The sequence below is a fragment of the Ochotona curzoniae genome, unplaced genomic scaffold (genome assembly GCF_017591425.1).
Source record: "Ochotona curzoniae isolate NIBS_2020 unplaced genomic scaffold, NIBS_Ocur_1.0 contig_1071, whole genome shotgun sequence".
Taxonomy (NCBI): Eukaryota; Metazoa; Chordata; class Mammalia; order Lagomorpha; family Ochotonidae; genus Ochotona; species Ochotona curzoniae.
Window position 1 is genome coordinate 21,052,666 of NW_024464939.1, and position 24,387 is coordinate 21,077,052.

Genomic DNA, 24,387 nt, shown 5'->3' on the forward strand with positions numbered 1-24,387 from the left:
TAGTAACTTTCTTTATTCATTACTTCTGGCAAGAAAAAAATTCACATGAATTCAAATCATGCAGAAAGGGTATTGTTCTCTCTAGTTGGTTGAAAATACATGACAGGAAATCACTCGTCAGTTTAGCAAAGACTACAGAATTCAAGTGATAGTGGAAATTTCAGGATCAGTAATGATTGCATCTAAAACTCTGAGAATATAAGTTATTTAAGAAGCAGACACCTAAGAGTCCATCTATACAATTTAGCTGATTTAAATAATATCACATTAAATAAGGATAGCACTGTAATGCAATGGGATAAACCACCACTGACACGTCTAGAATCCCACATGCTCATGAATTTGGATACCAGCTAGCTTACTTGTGATCCAACTCCCTGCTAATGGCCTGAATGCAACAATAATATATGTCCTAAGTCCTTTGGCTGATAACATCCATATGGCAGATCACAAGATACTCCTGCCTTTGGATTGAGTCAACTCTGGTAATTGTAGTCATTTGGAGGGTAAATTAGCTGAAGGAAAATCAATCAATCTCTCTCTCTCTTTCTCTCTCTCCCACTATATATATATATATATATATAGATAGATAGATAGATAGATAGATAGATAGATAGATAGATAGATAGATAGATAGCCTGGCACTGTAGCCTAGGGGCTAAAGCCTTGCCTTGCATGTACCAGGATCCCATATGGGTGCTGGTTTCTGTTTCAGCAACCCTGCTTCCCATCCAGCTCCCTGCTTGCAGCCTGAGAAAGTGACCCAAAGCCTTGGGACCCCGTACCCGCACTGGAGACCCAGAAGAAGGCCCTGGCTCCTGGCTTCTGCTCAGCTCAGTTCTGGCCTTTCCAGCCACTTGAGGGGAGTGCATCAGCAGATGGAAGATCATCCTATCTCTCCTCCTCTTTGTATATCTGACTTTCCAATAAAAATAAATAAACATTTTAAAAATTCTTTCAAATAAACACATACATCTTTTCAAAATATATATCACACACGAAATTATGGTTTTTTTTAGAATTTAATGAAAAGTTATGATTAAATTACTACAAACTAGGATGTTGCATATTCTGTTTTTTCAAAAATAAAAGAAAGTGGACCCAGCTAATGATGATCTAAAGTATTGCTATGAGAACAGGCATACAGCCTTGCAGCTTAAGATGCCTGTGTCCCACATCAGGGTTCCTGAGTTCATTTCCTAGCTCTGGCTCCTGACTGTACCTTCTGCTAGCACAGACCTTATGAGGCAGTGGTAATGACTTAACACTGACCAGGCTCCTGTCACCCAAATGAAAGTTACAAGTTACATTCCTGGTTACTGACCCTACCTCTGACCTAGCTCTGGCCATGGCAGGCATTGGAAAGAAAACCAGTTTATGACCATGCTCTTTCTCTGTCGCCCTGTGTATCAGCCTTTCAAATAAAAATGTTTAGTGTACACAAAAATATAAGAGAAAAAAAGATAAGGAATTACTTACAGGAAAATAAAATGCAGTACAGACTTCCACATTTATTTTCAATGTCAAAAAAGAGAAAATCAAAACTATAGCAAATCAAATCAGTGACACAAACAACACACCTCACCTGACAAATGAGAGCCACCCAGGAGGAAAGGCAAGAAGAAAACCATGACAACAAAAGAAACAAGACAATAAAGAGGGCTCAATTTGCACAACAGCAAAAGTCACAGTTCACAGCCCAACAAAACTTGTGAACATCAAAAGCAAAGAAAAATTTATAAGCATCCAAAATTTTTGGTTTCTGTTCTTCAAAACAAGGCTAAACTTTCACACTTCCCTCCACAATATCCTGTCTCAAACTGCTATATATATATAAAGGGAGGAACAAAACACTTTTTTAGAAAAGTAGCATACTTGTGTACTTTTTTGTAGTGAATATGTTCTTTTTTCCATTTATTATTGTTATTATTTTATGATACGGTTCCATATGCTCTGGGATTTTTGTCAAGTTTCCTGTGAGAGATCTCCTGTGAGTTTATTAACATTCCTTTATATGTCAGTTAATTTTTTTCATATGCATATATAAGAATCCTTCTCTTATGTTTGACTGAAGAGAGCTTTATTATCAGTTGCAGGGATGAAGATCACTTTTGATCAGGCCTGTTGGATGTTCTGTGCCCCTCCTGGATGTTGTTTCCCAATTCTTTCTCCAGATTGGGGACGTTTTCATTTATCATTTCATTAAATACATTTTTAAATCCAGCTTCTCTTTCTGTTCCTTCTGGAACCCTCATCACTCATACTTGGCTTTTTGATAGTGTCTCTTAATTCTTGTATACTTTCTTTTAGTTTGACCCAGCTTTGCTTCCAGCTTCTTTGTTTGTTTGCTTCCCCCAGGTGACAGGAAATATCTTCCAATTCTGAGATTCTTTCTTCTGCCTCCTTCATTCTATTACGGAGACTTTTCACTTGTTTTTTTATTTGCTCTATTGTAAGCTTCATTTCCAATAATTCAACATGATTTTGTTTCAGTGTTGCTATTTCCTATGTGATATATTCCTTAAATTCCATGAATTTGTGTATGTGCTTCTCATTATTGAAAGAAGCTTTATAACAACTTTTCTGAATTCTATATCCCCCATTTTCTCAATATATTCCTCAGTTAACTCAGGTTGGCATAGGGTTTTGCTCCTTTGCAGTTGAGTCCTCAGTAATATTCACTGTGTCTCTGTCTCTTCCTTTGCTCTTGGTCACTGTATTTCTGCTTAGCAGATTCTTCTCCTTAGGTAAGTTTTCTAAGTTGTATTAACCACAGGTCTACAGTTCAATTTTACTTATTGTGTTAGGTACCCAGTTCTTCATTCACAGTCACTTGTGCCACTCCCTCCAGTGAGCTTCAGTTCTGGGCTCTTGTGAGTTGTGCTAAACAGCAGCATTTCCACAAAAGTCTATTTTTCTTTACCTATTCTACTACAGTTTCTGAAGTCCCAGCTCCTGGTTCACCACCCTCCATCTCCTGTGTTCCCCTGCTGTGGCTGTACTGTTGTCTGTCCAACCTTTCCTCCACTTCCAGTTTAACTGACTAGGCTGTTGTTGGTGCTGATCTTGCCAGAACTTGCTGGCCGTTAGTTCTGAGGGCTACCCAGACCTATCTTGACCCATAGAAACCCAAAGTATTATTTTCCCTGTGGGACTGTGCAATGAACTGAGCTGAAAGTGAATTTGCTCCCAGCTCAACACATGTGCAGTTCACTGTTGCCCCTGCAGTCTGATAGCCTTTGTCACACTGTACAAAAGGGTGCCTGATGTGTCACTAGCGGAGATCTGGATCTGCTGGCCATTAGGTCTGGGGACTAACCACACCGAATTTGGGTGGAACCTGTAGGATGGCATGTCAGCGCAATTCACTGAGCCAAAAATGAGTTCACTACCAACTTAAGCTATGCACAATCCTGTCTCACAGCTGTTGCCTCCCTACACAAAATGGTGCCCACTGAAGCTCTGGGGCATATCTGAGATATAAAATGCACCCTTTTCCCACACAGCCTGTTTGGGGGTCTGTTACTCTCTTTCTGCTCCTGGTCGAATCAAAACAAATCAGTAGGTTGGGCAGTTCTTTGCCTAGGTTCACTGCTGAGTTCCCAGTGAACTCTCCTTCCCACCTGGCTCCTGGAGCTCTGGTCTCCAGTGCAGCTCAGATCACTACTTGCTGACTGCCACTGGACTATCTGGTCACCGCTGCACCACACCATTGTCCTCTCTGCTTTCCCATGTCTGTCATTCTCCAGGTGCCACTCTGCCATCGGCCTGTTCTCTCCTGTTTCCTAGAATGCTCCCTCTCTGCCTCACCCTGGATAATGATTCTCCATCTATTTAAACATATCCTTATCCTATTCTGCCATCTTAATTCTCTCAGTAGTGTATTTCTGTACATTGAATACTCAGTTTCAGGTAGCTCAAATTGTTTCTAAAGAATTTTAATTAACTTAAGGTTAAGCCACCATAGTTTACCATCACTTAAAGTATAACCTCTTCAGTAACAGCCTTGCTTTTCTCTCCATCCTGCTTCACTCATCCCATTAAAGGTTTTCCCCCCTTTCTCCTCTGGTACCTATTACAACTTCATGTTATCTATCTTAACATACATTCCCCTTCTCTCTCCCTCTTCCACAGCTTCTTAAAATGAAAGATGTTCCCACCTCTCCCCGCGTCACTGGCTGTAAATGTAGGCCAGGGATCTCCTGTTTCTTAATGCTTCTAGAATAGGTAAAGAAAAATAGACTTTTGTGGAAATGCTGCCACTTAACACTATTTATAGTTCTTCTCAATTGTCATCTCTGCCTCTGATCACTCCTAGAGACCTCCTTAAAACAATGGCATGGTCTCTCTTGACCCTTCAACAACTTGGGTGAAAATCTGGTGATTGGTTTATTCCTAAACAAACCATGCATGTTTAGCCTGTTGACTTCCTTGCTCTCCCTAAATCTGAACAGCTTCAATTCCCGATACTTCAAAACACTTCCAAACTAAAGACGCACATTGAATCTTCTAATTTTCTGGAACTATTCCACCCTAACTCAGTTTCTGACATTTCTTCACTGCATGGAGCTCACAGCAGTGTTTACCTCAATCATTGGGTCTTCCATGTCACTTCCTGTGTGCGTCTTCCTGCACTTACTCACATAATTAATTTTCTGGTCTACTTTGCAACACTACTCATACAGCTTCTCTCACTTTATCACTTTTTTTTGTCTTCGAGATTTATTTATTTTTTTATTGGAAAGGCAGATATACAGAGAGGAGGAGAGACAGAGAGGAAGATCTTCCGTCCGATGGTTTACTCCCAAGCCACCACAATGACTGGAGCTGAGTTAATCTGAAGCCAGGAGCCAGGAACTTCTTCTGGTTCTCCCACATGGGTGCAGGGTCCCAAAGCTTTTGCGCCATCCTTGACTGCATTCCCAGGCCACAATCAGGAAGCTGAATGGGAAGTGGGGCTGCCAGGATTAGAACTGGCACCTGTATGGGATCCCAGACACATTCAAAGCAAGGACTTTAACCACTACACTATTGCGCTGGGCCCTCTTCTCTCACTTTAAAAACACAAGCTCGATTCTCAATCTGTCTCTCAAAGTCTTTTCTCCCTACACAATACTTCTAAGTACTGCTGGAGAAATATTACAATCTAGTGGGTGGTTTTCATAATTAATGAATAATAATTACAAATTAATTCATGATTTCAACTTCAGCAAGACTCAGAATTTATTAATAGTGTGCAATTTCTTTTTGCCATTTCTTCCTTTTTATCTTGGTGACTTCATAATTGCATCACTTGTTCAGTCTTCTTTATCTGATCCTTGACCCTCTTAGGGTTAGTCAAAGCGTCAACACTTCATAAACAGACAAAAGCTAGAGTTAGACATTCATCTCATACACGCCTTCTGCAAGCCCATCTCTTGCTCTATAATTTAACATCTTCCTCCATTCTTTGACTCTCAGGACTGTCATGAGAGCATTTCTGTATAATATTCATATATTTGTATAATGTGAATGACTCTCATGTCTAGGGCTCCTGCTTCAACTCGCCAACCCCCAGAGCTTTGGATTCACAGTCAAGTGTCTTCGTTAATTGTCTACCAAGCCCCAGAATAGAATCAGGCATTTGGCCCAGTGACTGAGTCGCAGGTTGGGATGCCCACATTCCCACATCAGAGTGCCTGGGGTTTTGTTCACTGCTTCTCATACCAACTTCCTACTAATCAGCAATGTGGGAGGAAGCAGATGATGGCTTAAATATGGGAACGCTGCCAACCATACGGTTGCAGTTCCAGATACCTGGCTTTGTCCAGGCCCAGCTTGACCTGATTCAGCAATTTGAGGAGATAACCAGTAATTAAAAGAACTCTTTGTTTTTCACCTTTTAAATAAACTTAAACAAATAAATTTAAAATAAATTCTAAAAGATGACCCCAAGAAAAAATAATCAATAGAAACTAAACAGAACTTATATTTTTCTTCCTAAATTTTATTCTATGTTCTCACAAATTATTAAATGAATATGTATGTCATTACCTTCTCAACAATGCAGGGCAATATAATAATTTCCTCCCTTTACCTGCTCTTCAAGAGAAGAGTCAATATTGCTGTGGACAGCAGCATTCTAAGGAAACTAATGGATTAGTACACTAACTCATAATCTCTGACCCTGGTGCTGTGCCCTATAAGACCATATCGTAAACAATTTATCAAAAATGTGGTCAAAGGATGTTTATTGCTGCAAAATTTGTGAAATTACACTTTTTTCATAATATTCCTCTTTCATAAAATTCTCAAAGATTCCTCATATACATGGATTTAAAAAAGGCTATTTCAGGGCTGGCGTTGCGATGTCATAAACTAAGTCTCTGCCTACAGTGTTAGAATTCCATATTGTCGCTGGTTCGTGTCTCAGCTGCTCCACTTCCTATCCACTTTCCTGCTTGTGGACTGGGAAAGCAGCAGAGGATGGCTCAAAGCCTTGAGACCCTGTAACCCACTCAGAAGAAACTCCTGGTTCTTTACTTCAGATCAGCTTATCTCTCGCCACAGTGGCCATATGGGGCATGAATCAGAGGATGGAAGAGCACTCTCTCTCTCCCTATCTCCTGTCTGTCTTTCCCCTAACTCTGACTTTCGGATAAAATACAATCAATTTTACAATAAAACATTTAAGCCAAACAAATTTATATTTACCACATTTCCATGAACATTCTAAAGTCTCAGCAAATCTCTCTCCTTGACAGCAGGCAGGATTTTTGACCTGCCTCAAACCATTAAATATGACAAAGGTGTTGTTAGGATGTCAATGTTGTAATCTTCTTGTATTACATGAGACTCCAGAAAGCACACCTGGGAGAAATATTATCGTTGGCTTTAAAGAAGTGAGCTATCATGATGTTAAAATTATGTGGCAAGGAACTATGGACTGTATTTGGAACTGACAGCAACTTCTGGCTGAATGCCAGCACAAGCAACAGGGATCTTAGTCCTAATAATCGCTGGAAGCTAACTCTGCCAACAACCCAAATGAGCTAGGAAGCAGATTCTCTCCTGGTCCAGCTTCCAGACAAGAATGCAATCCATCCACAGTCTTGATGTGCAGCCCTAATGGGGCTAAAAAGAGGAGTCAGCTAAGCTGTACCCAGATCTCTAACATTCATGCACACTCAAACAGAATGGGAGCAGAGTAAAAACACAGAGTTTAGTAATATGCTACCATCTCTGTAGAAACCTCAACCTATATAATATGGGTTCACATAAGCTTAAATTGGCTCACCAATGTCCATTTGCTTTCCCATGGAGAGAACCAATTTAGCCCGAGCCTTGATAGCCACCATATTTACAATTGAAATCCAGAAAAGATATGTCAAGAAAAAGAAAGAGTTGTTTCTTCTGTATGCCAAAGCTTATTAATTTTTTTTAAGATAGAAATCAACACTAAAGATGTAGAAACCCTTCCGGGAATGTCCTGTTCTTGATTCCATTTCAGAAGCTTTTAAACAGTATCTGAAAGGCACTGAAATGACAATACATTCAAGAAAGATCCAATTTTTTTTCACAAGATCACAATGAGCAGGAAGAAAAGAAGTAATGGCATCATTCCATGGAAGCTTTTGAAATCTAACAGTCAAACCAAAACCAGGAGCCAGGAGCCTCTTCCGGATTTTCCAAACAAATGTAGGGGCCAACGGCTTGGGTCATTCTGTACTACTTTCCTTGGCCACGACATAGAGGTAGATAAGAACTGAAGCAGCAGATGGGATAGCAGTGTTGCAAGTGGAAGATTCATTCACTGAGCCATCATGTTAGCCCCAGGTTTTTGTATTTTAGAAACATTTCATCATATACTGAAGTTGTGGTTATTTTGTGACAAATTTTAACATGGGTAAATTCACACATGAACTTAAGAAAACCCTCCATCATAACTAGCCATCTAGATTCCTCTTATTATAACCAAAAACTCTGGGGATTTTTTTAATGTAAAATATATCCAATATTAATAGCAAAATTTTCATTTTGATTTACCTGATGGCTCGCTTTCTGCCCAGAGAGCTGCAGATCCAGACAGAGTTCTTTGCAGTTGTCCCCTTTTTCCTTGTTTGGACTGAAGATGATCAATGAGAAATGGGATGGGCTGGTCAGGTGTCTCAGTGATTAACTTGGTCATTAATTCCTGAAGGTACAATAAATGACACAGTTACATCGAGCAGTAACAGCAACAATAACTGCAAACACTAACTTGGCATTTGCTGCTGCTAGGCACTGTTCTGCTTATTTTGATAACTAATTAAACCTTCATAATAATTTTTTCAGGCAGATATATATAATTATCCTCATTTGGCAGAATTAAAATATAGCAAAATCAAGTATATTTTCAGCATTTATTTTCATGTTTATTATATTTAGTCAATAGCATACTAGAAATTTTATCTAAATTTCTTCTAAAAATTATGATCTAAGAACCTTAAATTTCAATAAGGATTTCGAGAAATGCCATTAAATGCTAAATGCTCACTAAACTTCACCACATGTCTTATAAATCAACATTATTTTCCCTTCTCAATTTGGGATACAAACATACTAAAAATCAAGAAAATTTTGCTGGGATGAATAAACAATTAACAAATTATAGAAATAGAACATGTCTTAAATTAGTCTCCAAATAACACAGAATTTTCTCTTTGCAAAAATCCCTGATAATCAACATACCTTCTTTTTTTCTTCTTTCCTCTCCTTCCTAACTCTCCATTATCTAATGTGTTAAGCACTGGTGAGTTCTCTACATGTAACGCAAGCTGCTTCATTTTTAGACAGCTCTAATGATATCTTAAGTTATGCAGAAGTCTACATAAAATCTACTCATTTTTGTTTCAATGAGAAACAGCAAAGGGCAATTTCAAATTTGTGGTCAATAAGAATGTCCAGATTGTTCAGATGTGAACAGCTATCATGCCATGTAGATTTCATTTTATAATGCGTAATTGGGTTTGTGGACCTACATGCGTTGTTTCACAGTCATAGAAGTTAGTTTATTCTGTTAATGTGAGCTCAAAATTCTAGTATGTCAGTTGTCATTTTCAGGTTCAAATTCTATGAGAGACAGACATTCTAGTGAGGAGGCCAGACATCTCAGATACTAGGAGAGCGAATGGAAGGGTTAATGGAGATCCCCTATCTCATTCTCTTTTTTGTTGTCGGTAGCCTAATTGTTATGCCTCATGTTCTCTCAGATGTTCAGCTAGCTGGCTTATCATTATTCAATCTCAAATAATAACTTCTAAATGAGGCTTACTCCAGCCATTCTTCGTAAATTTTTCTTATTTTATTTTTGTCAATTTACAGAATTATTTTATTTAATATTTTTCCCTGTTTTCTGTCTGTCACTTCTGCAGTTCAGAACTTGCCTAGTTTGATGTCTACTTTTTTCCTAGGTCCTAGAACTCTGTCTTACAACAGGGATTGTGTAGAGGAAGAAGGAAGACGAGGAAAAGATGGAGAAAAAGAAAAGCAGGAAAGGAAAAAAAGGAGGGAATGGAGGGAGGAAGAGAGAGGAAGGAGAAGGGGAAGGAGGAAGGTGGGAGGAAGGAAGAAAATCTCTTTTTGGACCCATAAATGGCTATTACAGCAGTCATTGATTTCTCTTCTCCACCAAACTACATAATCTTCTGACCCCCTAAGAAAATAGTGTCATAACGTTTCCAGTAATATCTACTTATATGTTTAACAGTGTAGGAACACAGATGTACCTACATGAAAGCTAAACAAATCTTGTAGATAATAAGATCCCAAGTTGTTCTTAGATGAGGACAAGATGATTTTAAAATGTGTAGATTGAATCAACTATTGTTAACAATATGGGGAAAATCAGTCAGCAGGTGGGAATCGAGGGTGGGGAGGGCAATCCCAGATTCTACAGAATTGTATCATAAAATTCAAAATTTAATTAATTAGTTAATTAATTTAGAAAGTAAAACTGTCTTTTCTATTTTCTGTGAACTTCTTGAAGTAACTTGCTAGTAGAATGCAACTAAAACATTTTATATCTTGCTTCCAAAGGAGAGATAGGTTATATTCTATTTGAAATCATTGTACATTACAACACATACTAGAAAACGGAAAGAAAAATACATTTAGGGGAAAAAGACGCTACCTTTCCCACATAATGCTTTATCTTATGCTTTTATCACAGCATAAAATTATCAGATAAAAGGGCTTTGAAGACAGTACTTTATATACTAAGACTTCTGATATTTTTGTGTTCATTTTCTACTGGCTTTTTTTTTTTTACATTTTAAGTGGAAATTTCTGTACTTTTTATATTATTTATTTAGTTTACTAAGAAGCAGAGAAGCGAAAGGGAAGGGAAGAAAGAGACAGCCCATGAAATGGTTGACTTTCCAAATGCCAACAGCAGAACCCAGTATGAAATAAAGGAGGTGGACAGAAGTGAAATCTCCTAAAACCATTCCTTGGTGCTTCCCATGGTGCTCAGCAGCAGGAAGCCTGAATCTGGAGCAGAGCCTGGAACAGGACCCAGACACTCAGAGCTGAGATGCCCTACCTGCTAGCCCAAGTGAAGTGCTCCTACGTCCTGTTTAAAAGAAGTTTATGCAACTAAAATAAACCTTATCATCACTACCAAGTTTTAATGATATTATCAATCTAGTAACTAATTTTAAATGCATCTGTATCAGGTTCTATTAATGAGCTTACAATGTCAGCATCCAAGCAAATGCAATCAGAAGAAAAGGGAAAATGTGTAATGTCTACACTAGGCTATGTTGTTGTCTCAACTGAGCACATATATAGTTTTAGACGATTTTACATACAACATACATATTTCAAGTATGTATTCTTTGGCGTTAGGATTCAACTTCATAGAAGCCCCTTTACCATAAGATTGAAAACCTTAGATTTGCAAACATACTCCTGGTAATAAATGGATTGATTTTTTCCATCAGTAGGATTCAGAGACAAAAATATAAAACTCAGGAATTGACACACTGGAGTAAGAGAGAGTACAGTTATGCAACTGGACTGTCGAGCGGGAGTTACAACCCAATTGTAGGGAGCTTTATAGGGATCCTTCGATACAATGGAAAAAAACGCATTCCGTAGCTCAGACTAGTGTCAGATGTAGAGGCTCAATTTCATTAGGAAACAGTGTTTCCTAGGTCAGTGACCAGGCCTGACTACAATTCTTACCACTAGTTCAAAAGTCATCATGTGTGATTTCCCTGGAAGATGCTGGCCATAGGTATTTACAAACTGAAAGAACAGCAGAAACAGCCATAACATTGCTGCCCTTTGACAAAATATTTACAGATAATTTATGCTATAAACTTGGGTATTGGTGAAATGCAGGTATCATTTTAATGTGATTTTTTTTGCATTTAAAGGATAGTTAAACATGGAACATTTCAGTTGCAAATAAAATGTTCATATAAAAGCAATTGTCATCATCAGAAGATTAAATTCATGCGTACTAACATCAAGTACATCAATGTAAACAGAATTGGCATTAGAAAGACAGAAGATAAAAGAAAAGGCACGCAAACACTGAAACCAGCTTTTTTTTTGAAATAACTGATTTTCTCCAGACTAGCTGTGTGACTGTGCAAGACGCTTAATCTCTTTAACCATCAATACCCTATAAAAGAATGTGAATGATAATATTACTTATATTACAATTGAATTGGAGATTTAAAAAATAATGATTTTGAAGCATTGATGCATGCTTGATTAGTATGTAGCCTATTGTGATGGATTGCCTAACACTTCCACCTTGGGCTGAGAACTGTTCCCCAGAATTTCCTTCATATGATTTAGAGTAGAGCGACTTCTTTGTGCAAGTGGAGAGAAGCAGAGGACAACATCCTCTGGAGCTGACAGGAATCAGATGTGAGGGCACACATGGGAGAACCAGCAGCTTCTCAGTGTGTTGTGGTGAATCCCACGGCAGCCTGGAATCATCGTGACAGCTCTAACTGGAGAAATTAGCAGCTTCAAAGGGAAGCATTTGAAAATCATCTGCAGTGTTTTTCTGGCCTCCTCTCCTCCCTCCATCAAATATACTCATTTTCACTAACCCCCTGTTACCCAGTAACAGAGTGGCTTCTCTCTTGCTGACTTACTCTTACTAACATATCCCACCAAAAGTGTTAAATGATCATGCAATATTTATTATTATTTTAATACGTATAAGGCACATAACACATTTATTCATTTAATTATAGTTCTAATTTTATTACTGTTACTATTAATGTCATCAATATATTATTTTTAGAATTAATTAATTTATTTTATGATATGGTTCCAAAGGCTCTGGGATTTCCAACCCTTCTCCCCCCACCACTGGTTTCCTCTATTTTGTTGCAATCATATAGTTCATCAAAAACTGTTTTAAGTCCATTGCTCTGCTATTTAAGTATATATTAAGATTGTATGTATGGAGAATGGCAGAGTTCAGCCTCCTATGGTAAAGACATATTTAAATTTCATTGGGAGTCCATTTCTGATTTGAAAGTAGAGATGCATACTGCACTGTATCTTCACATCTCATTGTGATAGTCTCCCTTATACCATTTCTCTAGATGACTATATATACATGCATGCTTACCTGTCTATCAACCTTGTATTTTGCATGAAGTTTGTCTTATATCAGAGGTAACATATGATATTCGTCATTTTGGGATTGACTTATTTCACTGAGAATAATGGTCTCTAGTTGGGACCCTTTAGTTACAAATGGTAGGATTTTACTCTTTTTAATAGCTGAGTGGTATTCCATGGAGTAGATGCATTGCGGTTTGCTTATCCACTCCTCATTTGACAAGCATATGGGTTGTTTCCATGTGTGTGCTACTGTAGATTGTGATGCTGTAAATACAGGAATATTGATCCCTTTCTAATATGGAGATTTCACTTCCTTTGGATATATTCCCAGATTTGGGATAGCTGGGTCATACAGCAGGTCAATTTTCAGTTTTCTAAGCACTCTCCATACTGACTTCCATAGCGGTTGTACTAGCCTACACTCCCAGCAACAGTGAAGAAGGGTCCCATTCTTCCCACCTCCATGCCAGCAGGTGTTGTTAGTAGAGTTCTGAATGTAGGCCAATCTCACTGGTGTTAGATGGATCCTCAATGTATCAATATATCTTTTATACTGTATTTGTGCATGTACATTAGCTTTTTATTTGTTTCTATAACTAATTAATGTTCTTTATCATTATATTAGTTTATTGCTTATTATAATAAATTATTATGAGCAGCAATGTTTGGTTTCATGATATTCTATGTATTAAAATAGCCCCTGTTCATCATCATTCTGTTATTGGTGTTGATTAAAATATGTTTATTTTTTAAACATAAATACATATGAAGATAAATGCTTCTTTAAAAACTGGAAAACTCATCTACACAGCATATATCAGTGATAAATATTGATAAATGCACTATATACAAAATATAAAGATTAGTGAAATAAAGAAAATAACCCATAACTGACACCTTTTTCCCACATAAAAAGCTGGCAAATTAATGATATGAATACTAAATATGAATTAGTGCTGATGATGATGGTTCTTAAAAATATTTTTTTTAATTGGAAAATCAGATGGGTATTATGTGACACAGTTCAATATAGGCACTGGGATTCCCCTCACCCCTCTCCCAACCCTCCCCCCATGGTGGGTAAAAATATTTTTTTAAAAGAAACTTGAATTGAGCTTTTGAGACTTTGTTTTTACATTCAGCTTAACTTTCTTGAGCTTCCTCCTAATTGTTGCGTAATTCCTTTCCATTTCTGCATAGGATATATTGACCATCCATTAATAACCATTGAAGGACACTCCATTACTTTACAGGTTTTAAATAATATGGATAACAATGCTTGAGCATTTGTCCATGGGCAGTCTCTCAAACCTTAGGCATTCCTACTCTGGGGTGAACGTCTAGCAGTGTAATTGCTGGGTTGTATGTTAACCCCACTGATAGTTTTAAAAGGAACTGGCATACTATTTGCAGATTTTAGCATTTAACATTCGAATTGCAGTACACAGGTAATTTTAGCACTCCACCATGCTTACTGTACTATCTTCTTGTAGGTTTATCTGTGCTTCTCTAAGAGCTCAGAATGTTTACCATTTCTTGCTGTGCTCATTGAGCATCTTGCATCTTCAGTGAAGTGTCTATACAGCTTATGTCCTATTTTATATTCAATGTTTTTTTTTCCACAAAGTTTTCAAAGTTTATTATCCACAAGAGATAGTATGTCTTTGTTGGAGATGTGATTTTAAATTATTTCATCCCTTTTTATAGTTTCACTTTTATTCTCTTGAAAGGATTTTGTGATACAACAAGTTTTTAATTCTGAAGAGATCTCATTTCAAGTTTTCCATGTATTGATCATGTTGGTAGGTGGCCATTAAAGCGCCTCACTATCCTTTATATCCTTAAGATTTTTCACTAAGTTCTGTCCTAATTTTATATTTTTGACTAAAGGCAATAATCTATTTTGAGTCAAGTTTCAAGGTTTGTATTTAAGGTTCAATTTTTGCTTATGAAAACATTTATCCAATATTATTTACTGAAAGATCATCTTTCATTGACATGCTTTTGTTCCTGGGGGGCCTGGCATGGTGGCCTAGCAGCTAAAATCCTCATCTTGAACATGCTGGGATCCCATATGGGCACCAGTTCTAATCCTACTTCCCATCCAACTCCCTGCTTGTGGCCCGGGAAAGCAGTGGAGGACAGCACAGCACAAACCCTTGGGACCCTGCAGCCATGTGGGAGACCCAGAAGAGCTCCTGGCTTCAGACTGGCTTAGCTGAGGCTGTTGTGGCCACCTGAGGAGTAAATCATTGGACAGATCTTCCTCTCTGTCTCTCCTCTTATATATATATAAATATATAAAATATATAAAAATATATAAAAATATATATAAATATATAAAATATATATATATATTTTTATTGCAAACTCAGATATATATATATCTCTTTTAAAAAATGCTCAGAACAGTTTTTGTGTACCTGTTTCTAGTTTCTCTATTTTGTTGCACTGATCTCCATGTCTAATCGTCACCTTGCCACATCTTGATTTTTTATATTCATATCTTATACTTTAAGCCATAGTGATTTTTCCCAGCTCATTATAACTGCCATACTTTACGATGTAGTCTTCTAAATCATCAGCACAATATGTATTTCAATTTACTTAAATCTTTCTTAAGTATCTTGTCCTGCATTTTGCATTTTAAAATATATCTTTCTTCTTTCTTTCTTTCTTTCTTTCTTTCTTTCTTTCTTTCTTTCTTTCTTTCTTTCTTTCTTTCTTTCTTTCTTTCTCTCTTTCTTTTCCTTCCTTCCTTCCTTCCTTCCTTCCTTCCTTCCTTCCTTCCTTCCTTCTTCTTTTTATTGCAAAGGCAGGTTTGTGTAGAAATGATACAGAGAAAAATATCTTGCATCTGCTGGTTTACTCCCCAGATCACTGCAATGGTTAGAGCTGAGCCTCTCCGGAGCCAAGAGAAAGCAGTCAAGCAGCTTCTCTCGGGTCTAGCACATGGCTGTGGGTCCCAAAGCTTTGCTGCTCCTTTGATTTCCAAGGTTGCAAGAAGAAAGCTGAATGGGAACTGGAGCAGCTGAGACACAAACTGGCAACCATGGGGGATCCTGGCACTTGAAGTTTGAGAATTAGCCAATTGAGCTGTTGTGTCAGGTCTGCATTCTGCATTTTTACCAAAGAAATTTGATACATGAATCTTTTAGCTTCATACCTAAATATTTTATTTTTTTGAAATGAATTATTAATCGTTACCATAGTTTGAGTCTCCACAAAAACTGAAGAAGAGAAAGGAAGGAAGGAAATATGGATATATTCCAAGAATTGTACCTATGAAATACATGAAATCTGTTCTATTTATATTAGTTAACACTTTTAACAATAAAAACTAAATTATTGCCATGTGATAGCATTAAGACGAGTGGTGTTTAAGGGGTGAATAAATTATGATGATTCTTTTATTAATGGAATTAAGATGATTTCACAAAATGTTTTGCAAAACTTTTCACTGCTTCTACCCTTTGAAGACACAACAAAATTATGTTTAAGAGCTCAAAAGCCAAATATTCACAGATTAATTCCCTGGTCTCAAGAACTAGGAGAGATGAATTTGTTATTTATAATTACTGAGTATTATGTATTTTGATGTAGTAGCTCAAAATGGAATAATACAAATTCTTCCTCAACTATTTTTTTGGTACTTTTTCCCACACCACCATCACAGAAGAACAAGTTATATAATGACATTTAAATTAGCCAGAATATGTTTTAAACTTGCCATAACTGATGGCTAGCACATAACACAATTTTATCACATAGAATACTACTTTACCCTCAGATACAAGACCATTGACAAATCAAGATTCAATGGTTGTTTCAGAAATCCATTGGAGAGTAAAAGGGGTTGTTGATGGACTATAATTGGACGCAAAGCACTGTGAGACTTCTCTTGGGGCTGTTTCCATAAGTGTATATATTTTATTAACTATATCTATTTTTCTATATTGTATACATGTAGAAGGGGTGGATATGATTATAGTTACTAAGCTCCCTGTCTAGGTCGTATCACTTTGTATTAACTCTCAAGGATCCAATAACCCTTCCCAGTCAAAAAACAGGGACTGAGAGGAACTTCACCCCCACTGCAACTCCCATCCATCTGATGTTGTCTTCAGTGTGGAGCAGTTCCAAGGTAAGTGCTGAAATGCACTGCTAATTCTACAAAGTCAGAGAAGACAGAAAAAGACAACCAGAATAGAGCTAAAATTTTGTCAATCAATGGAACTGATTGTTCCTGTCTCTTTTGGTTCTTAGAAGTGTAATAGATAATTAACATCCATCTTTATTGCCTCTTTGAGTTATTCCAAATCTTTCAATATATCTTCAACACAAAAAAGCAAAATGTGCAAGATGTTCATAAATACACAGTGTTTGTGATGAAAGCCATGTTATAGTCAGTAAGATGGCGCAGGTTCCCAGCTCGCACTCTGCTGGTTGCCAGAGTCTGTGGGTGAATCTGTCTGTGGTCCATTCTGTATAGTCCCACCAGATTGTCCTGGTGTTGTTAACTATGCCAAACTTAGAAAGTGAATCACTTGGAGTTCATATTATCCAGAGATGTGAGGAAAGCAGTTTCTACTGACTCATGTGTTCCAATCTTTTTTTTTCAGGACATTTACAAATTGATCAATGTCATTAAGGCTGCTTTCAATGGGTTATTGGGGAATAGTGATACACCAAAAATGAGTGATTGTTCAAATCAGCACTCTCCAACTCTCAGCGCTCCAGGCAGTTGATACAACTTAGCTACTAACCACTGTAATGTCATTCATGCAAAATTCACAAAGCAGAACAACATGCTGTGCAGAAAGCAGCTGCCTCATCAAAGGATGTCCTGGGGGCAAAGTTGAGGTAGGTCTGAGCAGTGGCATGGGTGTTTGGATCCCCTAGCCATGTGGCTTTGGGTGGGGGTACCCGTGCAGGCCAAGGCTTCCTGCTGGGGATCCTAGCATCCCAACCACCACTGCTAGGCATGGGGAGGGTTCTGGGCGGGTGGGCAGCCAGAGCACCAACCGGCACTGGGATCCGCTTACTGGCTCCCTGGCAGTGAGCTCTGGAGTCTTAAGGGACATCCATGGATAAGGTCACAGCACATGTAGGTGGGAATGAATCCTGAGGGACACCCAGCGATAGAGCCACTGTACTTGAAGGTAAGTGAGTGGACTGAGACATGGTGGTTTGGAGGGGAGAGACCTGAAAATATTTATGGGTCAGACTGATGCACCAGCCCACACAAGAGTCCTGGCTTGGGCTTGTTAGTAAGAAACATGGCTGAACACCACACACCAGTGCACATGGAAGCTATGGCTGGGGGCCTGTCAAGAAAAGCTGGATCCCAGTACCTGACAGTAAGTGTCAGATCAGGGTATGGGTCACACTAGACTGGGCCATGACACCAACCAGCATGCAAGAGAAACAGGTCCAGGGTTAGATTCTGTGGGGATATGTGAGCCCAACCCTATGGAACTACAAGTCCTGCTGGTTAGCTTGAGAGTTTGGCTGGTGATGGGCTGAACTAGGCATGACCATGGAACTCACCAATGTTCACAGAGAACAAGCAGGGCAGGCCCAGGCTGAAGCACCCACATGAGCACCCTAAAACAGTGTGGTGGGGGGGATGGCTGGGCCGCACCAACTCATACAAAGGCAGGGACAGATGGGACAGGCCATGTTAGGTAAAGGCCAAGCACCTGCTGGCATGCGTGAGATCTGGGTCTGGCAGTGGCCCAAGCAGGGAATCAGGGAAACTCCCTTAGTGAGTCATAGCTACCACTGGTAAACACATGGTCCAAACCTCGGTTTTGGGCAGGCTAGACAGGTTATCTCCATCCCTCAGCAAGTATGTAGGTTGGTTTCTGAAGGGGGCAAACCTGGCAGGGCCAAGCAAACCATAGTCCACTGGCAAGTGCAGAAACCAGGATGGAGCATAGGTCATACCTGGCTAAGCTGCCACATCTACTGGTTTGCAAAAGCCAGGGATGAGAGCAGACTAAGCAGGGCCAGGTTACAGCACCTTCCAACAAAAGCTGGGCTTGAGGGCTGGCTGGGATAGGCCAGGCTACAGCATCCAAAAGTAAAGGCCAAGAAAAGGGAAGGGCTATGCCAAGCTGGGTCAGAGCAACCACTGGCACACGTGAGATCTGTGGCTGGGATCAGGTCTGGTTGGGGAAGCAAGGGGATGCACTGGCTGGATTGTGGATCCCACTGGTGAGAGCAGGGGCCAGAGTAGGGGCTGAGGTCTGGTCTAGATATGGATGCAGCTCCCTCGGCCCAGGTGTGGACTGGTTCTGGGCCATGCAAGACTAGGCTAAACAGCAGCACCCATTGGCACTCATGAGAACTAGGATGGGAATAGGATGGGCTGGACTAGGTCTGTCCCTGCTGAGCCACGTGTGAGCAGTGTCTGGGCATGGACCCTGCTTGGCTGGGCTATAGCACCCAACAGTAAGAACCAAATGGGTGAGGTCCAGTCAGGAAAGGGCCACTGTTTCAGCTAGGACAGGTGATGGACTAAGCGGGGTTGGCTGACAGACCCGTTGGTGTGCATGAGATCTGACTTTCAGAGATATTCTGATGGAGGAGCTTGGCAACTCCTCTGTTGGGACACAGTTGCTGCAGGTGAGCATAAGAACAAGAAAGGTAGAAGCCCAGACCAGGCCAAGGAATGGTACTCACAGGCTTACCTTTGGTTTAGATCTGGAGCAAACCAGGATGGGCCAGTTCATATCAGCCACTGGCAAATATGAGAGCCAGAATGGGGTGCTAGGTTGGTCTGAAATACCAGCCAGTTCACATTAGGACTGGGACTGGGGATTGGCTGAGCTACCTAGACTTCAGTTCCCACCAGTGTGAACTGGAATTGGGGGTATCTCAGGCTGGGCCAGCCTACAGCACCCACTAGCAAATGCCAAAGTATTGCAAGGCATACCAGACTGGGCCACAGCACCCAACCAACACATGTGAGACCCAGGGGAGCGTAGGTGAACCTGGTTGAGGGGCTATCTTTAGGGAGCTCCCCTGCTAGGCCACTGTTTCCACTAGTGAATATGAGAGCTGTGACTGGGGACAGACCAGGCTGGGCAGGGCTAGAAAACCTGTTGGACTGCATGTAAGCTGGATTGGGGACAAGCTAGGCTGGGCAGACTGTACACACTGGTACATGCATAAGCCACAGGGGGATGAGGGTTGGTTGGGATTTTCCGCCACATCAGTTAGCAGATGCTGGCACAAGAGGAAAACTCTGTCAGGCTAAACTGTAGTACCACCTGGAGAGTGCAAGATCCAGGAATGGGAATGGGCCCAGTAGGGAAACAGTGGACACCTCCTTCTTGGGTTGCCACTCCAACTGGTGAGCATGAGAACCAGGACTAGGGGCAGATTTGGCTAGACAGAGAGTGGCAAATGCCAGCACATGTGTGGGTTGGATAGTGATGCTGGTTGAGTTGAACTAGGCTTTAATGCCCATTGATATGTATAAGAGCTGAATGGGATGTGGGACAGAGAGGATCAGTCAGCTGTACATACTGGCAAGCACGGGAACCAGGGCAGGAGGTGAGCCTGGTAGGGGTTATTGCAGGTCTCTCTAACTAGACTACAACTCCCACTGGTTTGAGTGGGAGCCGAGTGCGGTGGGCAGGATCAAGTTGGACTGCAATATCCATTAGTTTGTGTAGAAGACAGGGCTGGAGATAACGGACGCACCAATTGCGATTTGGTGACCAGTTGTGCCGGACGCTGTACTAGCATGCACACACAAGAATCAGATCTGGGATCACCTCAGATGAAGTTTCTTTGGGAATCCCCCCAACTGAACCACTGAACCCAGAACTCCAACCATGGAGGAAATTGCAGGTTTCATGGTCTGACCATTGAATGCATGTGTAAGAGCTGGGCCTCCTCAGTGGCTTAGATGGAGCAGTGGACAGCATATCCAGGTGCACATAGAGGATAAGGCAGTACATTGGAGTCTGCAGAGGATACCTGGTACCATAACAGAGGATGGAGGACAGAATAAATCGATCAATTACCCCAGCAAAGAGTTGGCAGTGAATACCAGTCTAAGGTGGACTATGACAGCCAGTGGATTTTGGAGAGATTTCATCATGATTGGAGCAGCAAGATCAGGAGCAATACAGAACTGTTGAAACACTTGAGCAGGATCCTCTGGTCATGCCCCATATCCGGGGACCCTGGATGGTCCCCTTATCTCTCCCCTTATTTCTCCCCTCCCCCAGATACAGGAAGGAAAAAAGACAATGTCAAACAATGGTCTCAGCTACTTTCCTCTAGCCATTGACCATTCACACTCTAATCAAATATGTAAAAATCATCAAAAGTAAAATTTATACAGTTAAAAAGAAAGGATGTCCTGGCAATAATGACAGGTGACTAGAACTCACATTAGTAAGCCTAAACTGCATTGTAGTCTCTTGGTTTTCTTACTTTCTTCCATCTTCCTAGATACCCAACCTCTCCTTTGTTGCTCTCCTAGAGCTACTACATGAAAGGTGCCAGACTGAGTTCAAGGAGAGAAGAGGCAGTACTAAAATTTTAACAAAAAAATTCTAAGTGTAATTAAAAAAAAAACAAATAACAGAAACTAAAAGCTCAAGCTACAGGATTAATCTCAAGATAAACACAGCTGAAAACAAAATTAAAAATGATCAGAAGTTAATATGTGGAATGAAGCAAATAGAAACAAAATTAGAGGAAAAGGAAATAGAATATAACCACAGTTGATACACTGGGAAAATGTGTATTCCACTGTCCTTGGAGATTCTGGAAGCAGAGACAGAATGAAGCAGAACAACTAACTGAAGAACACAGCTGGCAACTTCACACAATTGTGAGAGGCATCACTTCATACATTATTAATGAGCCACAAGCAAATGAATTTAAAACAAAATGTAAATGTATTATAGGAATGCTGCAAATTGAAAAGAAAATAACAACAAAGTTGTTTCACTTTCTGAAACAGAGGGTTTAGATGTATTCCCTCATCCTTCCCTTCTCAATGCATTTAACTAACTGGAATTATTCAACAAGAGCAATGAAAGGTCTCTGAAATCAGAAAGAATAACTAGGCTAGGAGGAATGACAATCTGAGGAGCTTCCAGGGCATTTTCTAATACCTCATATAACCTGAGAGACAAAGAAGTGGACTACTGGGAACCAACAATGGATATAGACAAATAGAACTCAATTAAACCATAAAACAAAAAATCACCCCTAACAAAGAACTATGAAATATCTACAGAAACCGAGCAGCATCTCACTTCTTGTTCTACAACCGAGTAGATGTGGGCAGTTTGATCTGGCAGTAGCAACACTACCAAAGCCTTAGGCTTGTCAGCCTTTGAAAGCAAGCGAGGGACCAGAGGTGGGTCTAATGTCCCACAAGTGGCGGCAGCAAATTCCCAGGCCAGACAAACCCTCTCTCCACAAATCAGATTCATCCATTCACCCGATTCTTCCATCACATGTCAAAAGAATATCTGTCTCGTCCATTTATGTAAGTTGTTCCAGGAAAGAATTTTAGTTTTTGCATATTGTAGCAGCAGATGCTGAGTGAGAGCTCCAGCACTATTAGAAGAATAAAGCAAACCAGAGCATTACCACAGCTCTAGAAACCTAGCTGACATTGAAACTAAAGTCTGCAAACATAGGCCAGAACCTACATGCTAAGCCTGAACTGGAAAGCTGCTGATAAAATAAATAACTTTGATTATTCACAATATGCCCCAAGTAGTTAGACATGATAAGTGTTATTTATGATAAGCATGAATAACATCACAAGCAGAAATCTGTACAACACTCGGTTAAATCGCGTGTTTTGCCAATGCAGCTGTCTCCGGCGTACACGAGGTCAGGAAACATGTCTTAGAATTCCCTGTTTCGCAAGATCAAAAATATGGCTCCTGGCCCATTTGCTAAAAGAAACAATGAATAACTGAATAAATTATGTCAACAGGCTACTAAAAAGCCTTCCGTAGCTGTGTAGTTACTTGCCAAAATACATTCCTTCTATTATAGCATTCAAAACTGTCTGCAAACTGGTTCCAATCTGCAATTTCATCTGTCACAATAACAGGTTCCTTGAAACATCTTTCACCATCATGCTGCATACTTACAAGAGTCTCTCATTTCAGAATAAGCAAAATCTCCATGATCCAGGGTCTATGGTGCCTACATGCTTAATTGGAGCAGATACTAAAAAAATACTAAAATAATAAATAAGACAATATACATTTTCCCAAGGTCTCTGGGGAAAATGTGTGAGTAATACACTTGAGAAAATGGTGGTGAAATGTATCACACAGGGTTAACAAAAGAGCCTCCCCGAGGATATCCTATTTTACCTGAGACCTGAGGAGAAGACTGGAGACAGACATGAAGTTGGCAATTCATTTGAGAAGACTGTATGCTCACAGAAGCCCTGGATACCTTGGCATTCTCTAGAGCTGCCACATAGCCATAAGGATGGAACAGCCTGCGAGCTGGAGCCAGGCCATTCAAAGAATCCTCTGCTCAAGCCCACAGTCTGGTCATTGCATTACAGAGTGCAACGTCAGTGAAGAGAGTTACGGAAAGGAGTGGCATTTCATACGTTCAACAGATGTGACACTCTTCCATCCTCAATAGAAGAATTGAGCACACCTGTTCAGAGCAAACATATCGACAGTGGTGGTTTAAATAAATATGGAAAAGACAATTTAATTTGATGCATATTTCAGAACTGGACCTGGCCTGGGGAATGGATGAAAGCAGTCCCAAACGGATCACATCCAGGTGTCAAGTTTGAATGGGTGGGGAAAAAAAAAGGTTTCAATTTGGGTATTAACTAAAGAATTAATGTGGTTGTAAAGTACAGATAAAACATTTGCAGCCACGTTTAAGTTAGTGTGCTTTGATTTTAAGGATGTGAAAGACAGAATAACAGAGAGAAGAGAGATTTTCCATTTGCTGGTTCACTCCAAAAAAAATGACCATCACTGGCAGGCCAAAGGCAGAAAGCAGCAACTCTGCGTCTCCTACATGGGTGCCAGGAACCCGAGTGGTTACATCATTTACTGCCTTCTGAGGCACATGAGCAGGAAGCTGAGTTGGAAGCAAAACAGTTGGGACTTGAACAAGCACTCCAACATGAGATGTCAGCATGACAAACAGCAGCTTAATCCATGTTGCCACAATACAAGTCACCAAAAAACATGAACATCCTTTAATACTTCTCTTTCTGAATGATTGGTTTCATTTATCTGTTCAAAAGATATTAATTGAACATTTGTAAAATAAGCACTGTGCATTGCCAATGTTCAGGGAGCAAACCAAAAGATATTCCTACTTTGCAGTCAATAGAGGTGGATCAAGCAGTTCCTTGCCAATTGCACCAGTTAGAATAGTTCAAAAAAAAAAAACTTAGAGAGGGAGAAGAGGACTGGAGTGGTTTTAAGAACATAAGCATGTGAAATAGTGATCCAAGAGACTATGAGAGTAATTGTACTAAGTTTCTGATGGTGTACTGGTTATAATTTCAAAGCAAGACAAGTTAGCATGGAAATTATCAAACTTTCCTTATATCCATGTTCATCATACACATGTAGGAATGAAAGAGGCAGATAATTTTATTTAAGCAAGCTGCAATTTAGCTAATTATATGCTACAAACTGGGAGACGTAAACCTCTCCAAAGTTTATGCGAGGAAGTGATTACAGTGACTAGCCATTGGTTCCGGATTTGCTGGCTAGAGAGCACAGCTAGAAC

At 39.8% G+C, this 24,387-nt stretch overlaps 1 protein-coding gene across 1 annotated transcript in view; it reads right to left on the minus strand.

Annotated features, from left to right (window-relative positions):
* The window catches only part of CUNH8orf34 (chromosome unknown C8orf34 homolog), a 211,051-nt gene that overhangs the window by 132,317 nt on the left and 54,347 nt on the right, over window positions 1–24,387 (minus strand). Inside the window, exon 2 of the mRNA XM_040994610.1 lies at window positions 8,026–8,173. Coding sequence (XP_040850544.1) covers window positions 8,026–8,173 — 148 coding nt within the window. The remainder of the gene's footprint in view (window positions 1–8,025; window positions 8,174–24,387) is intronic.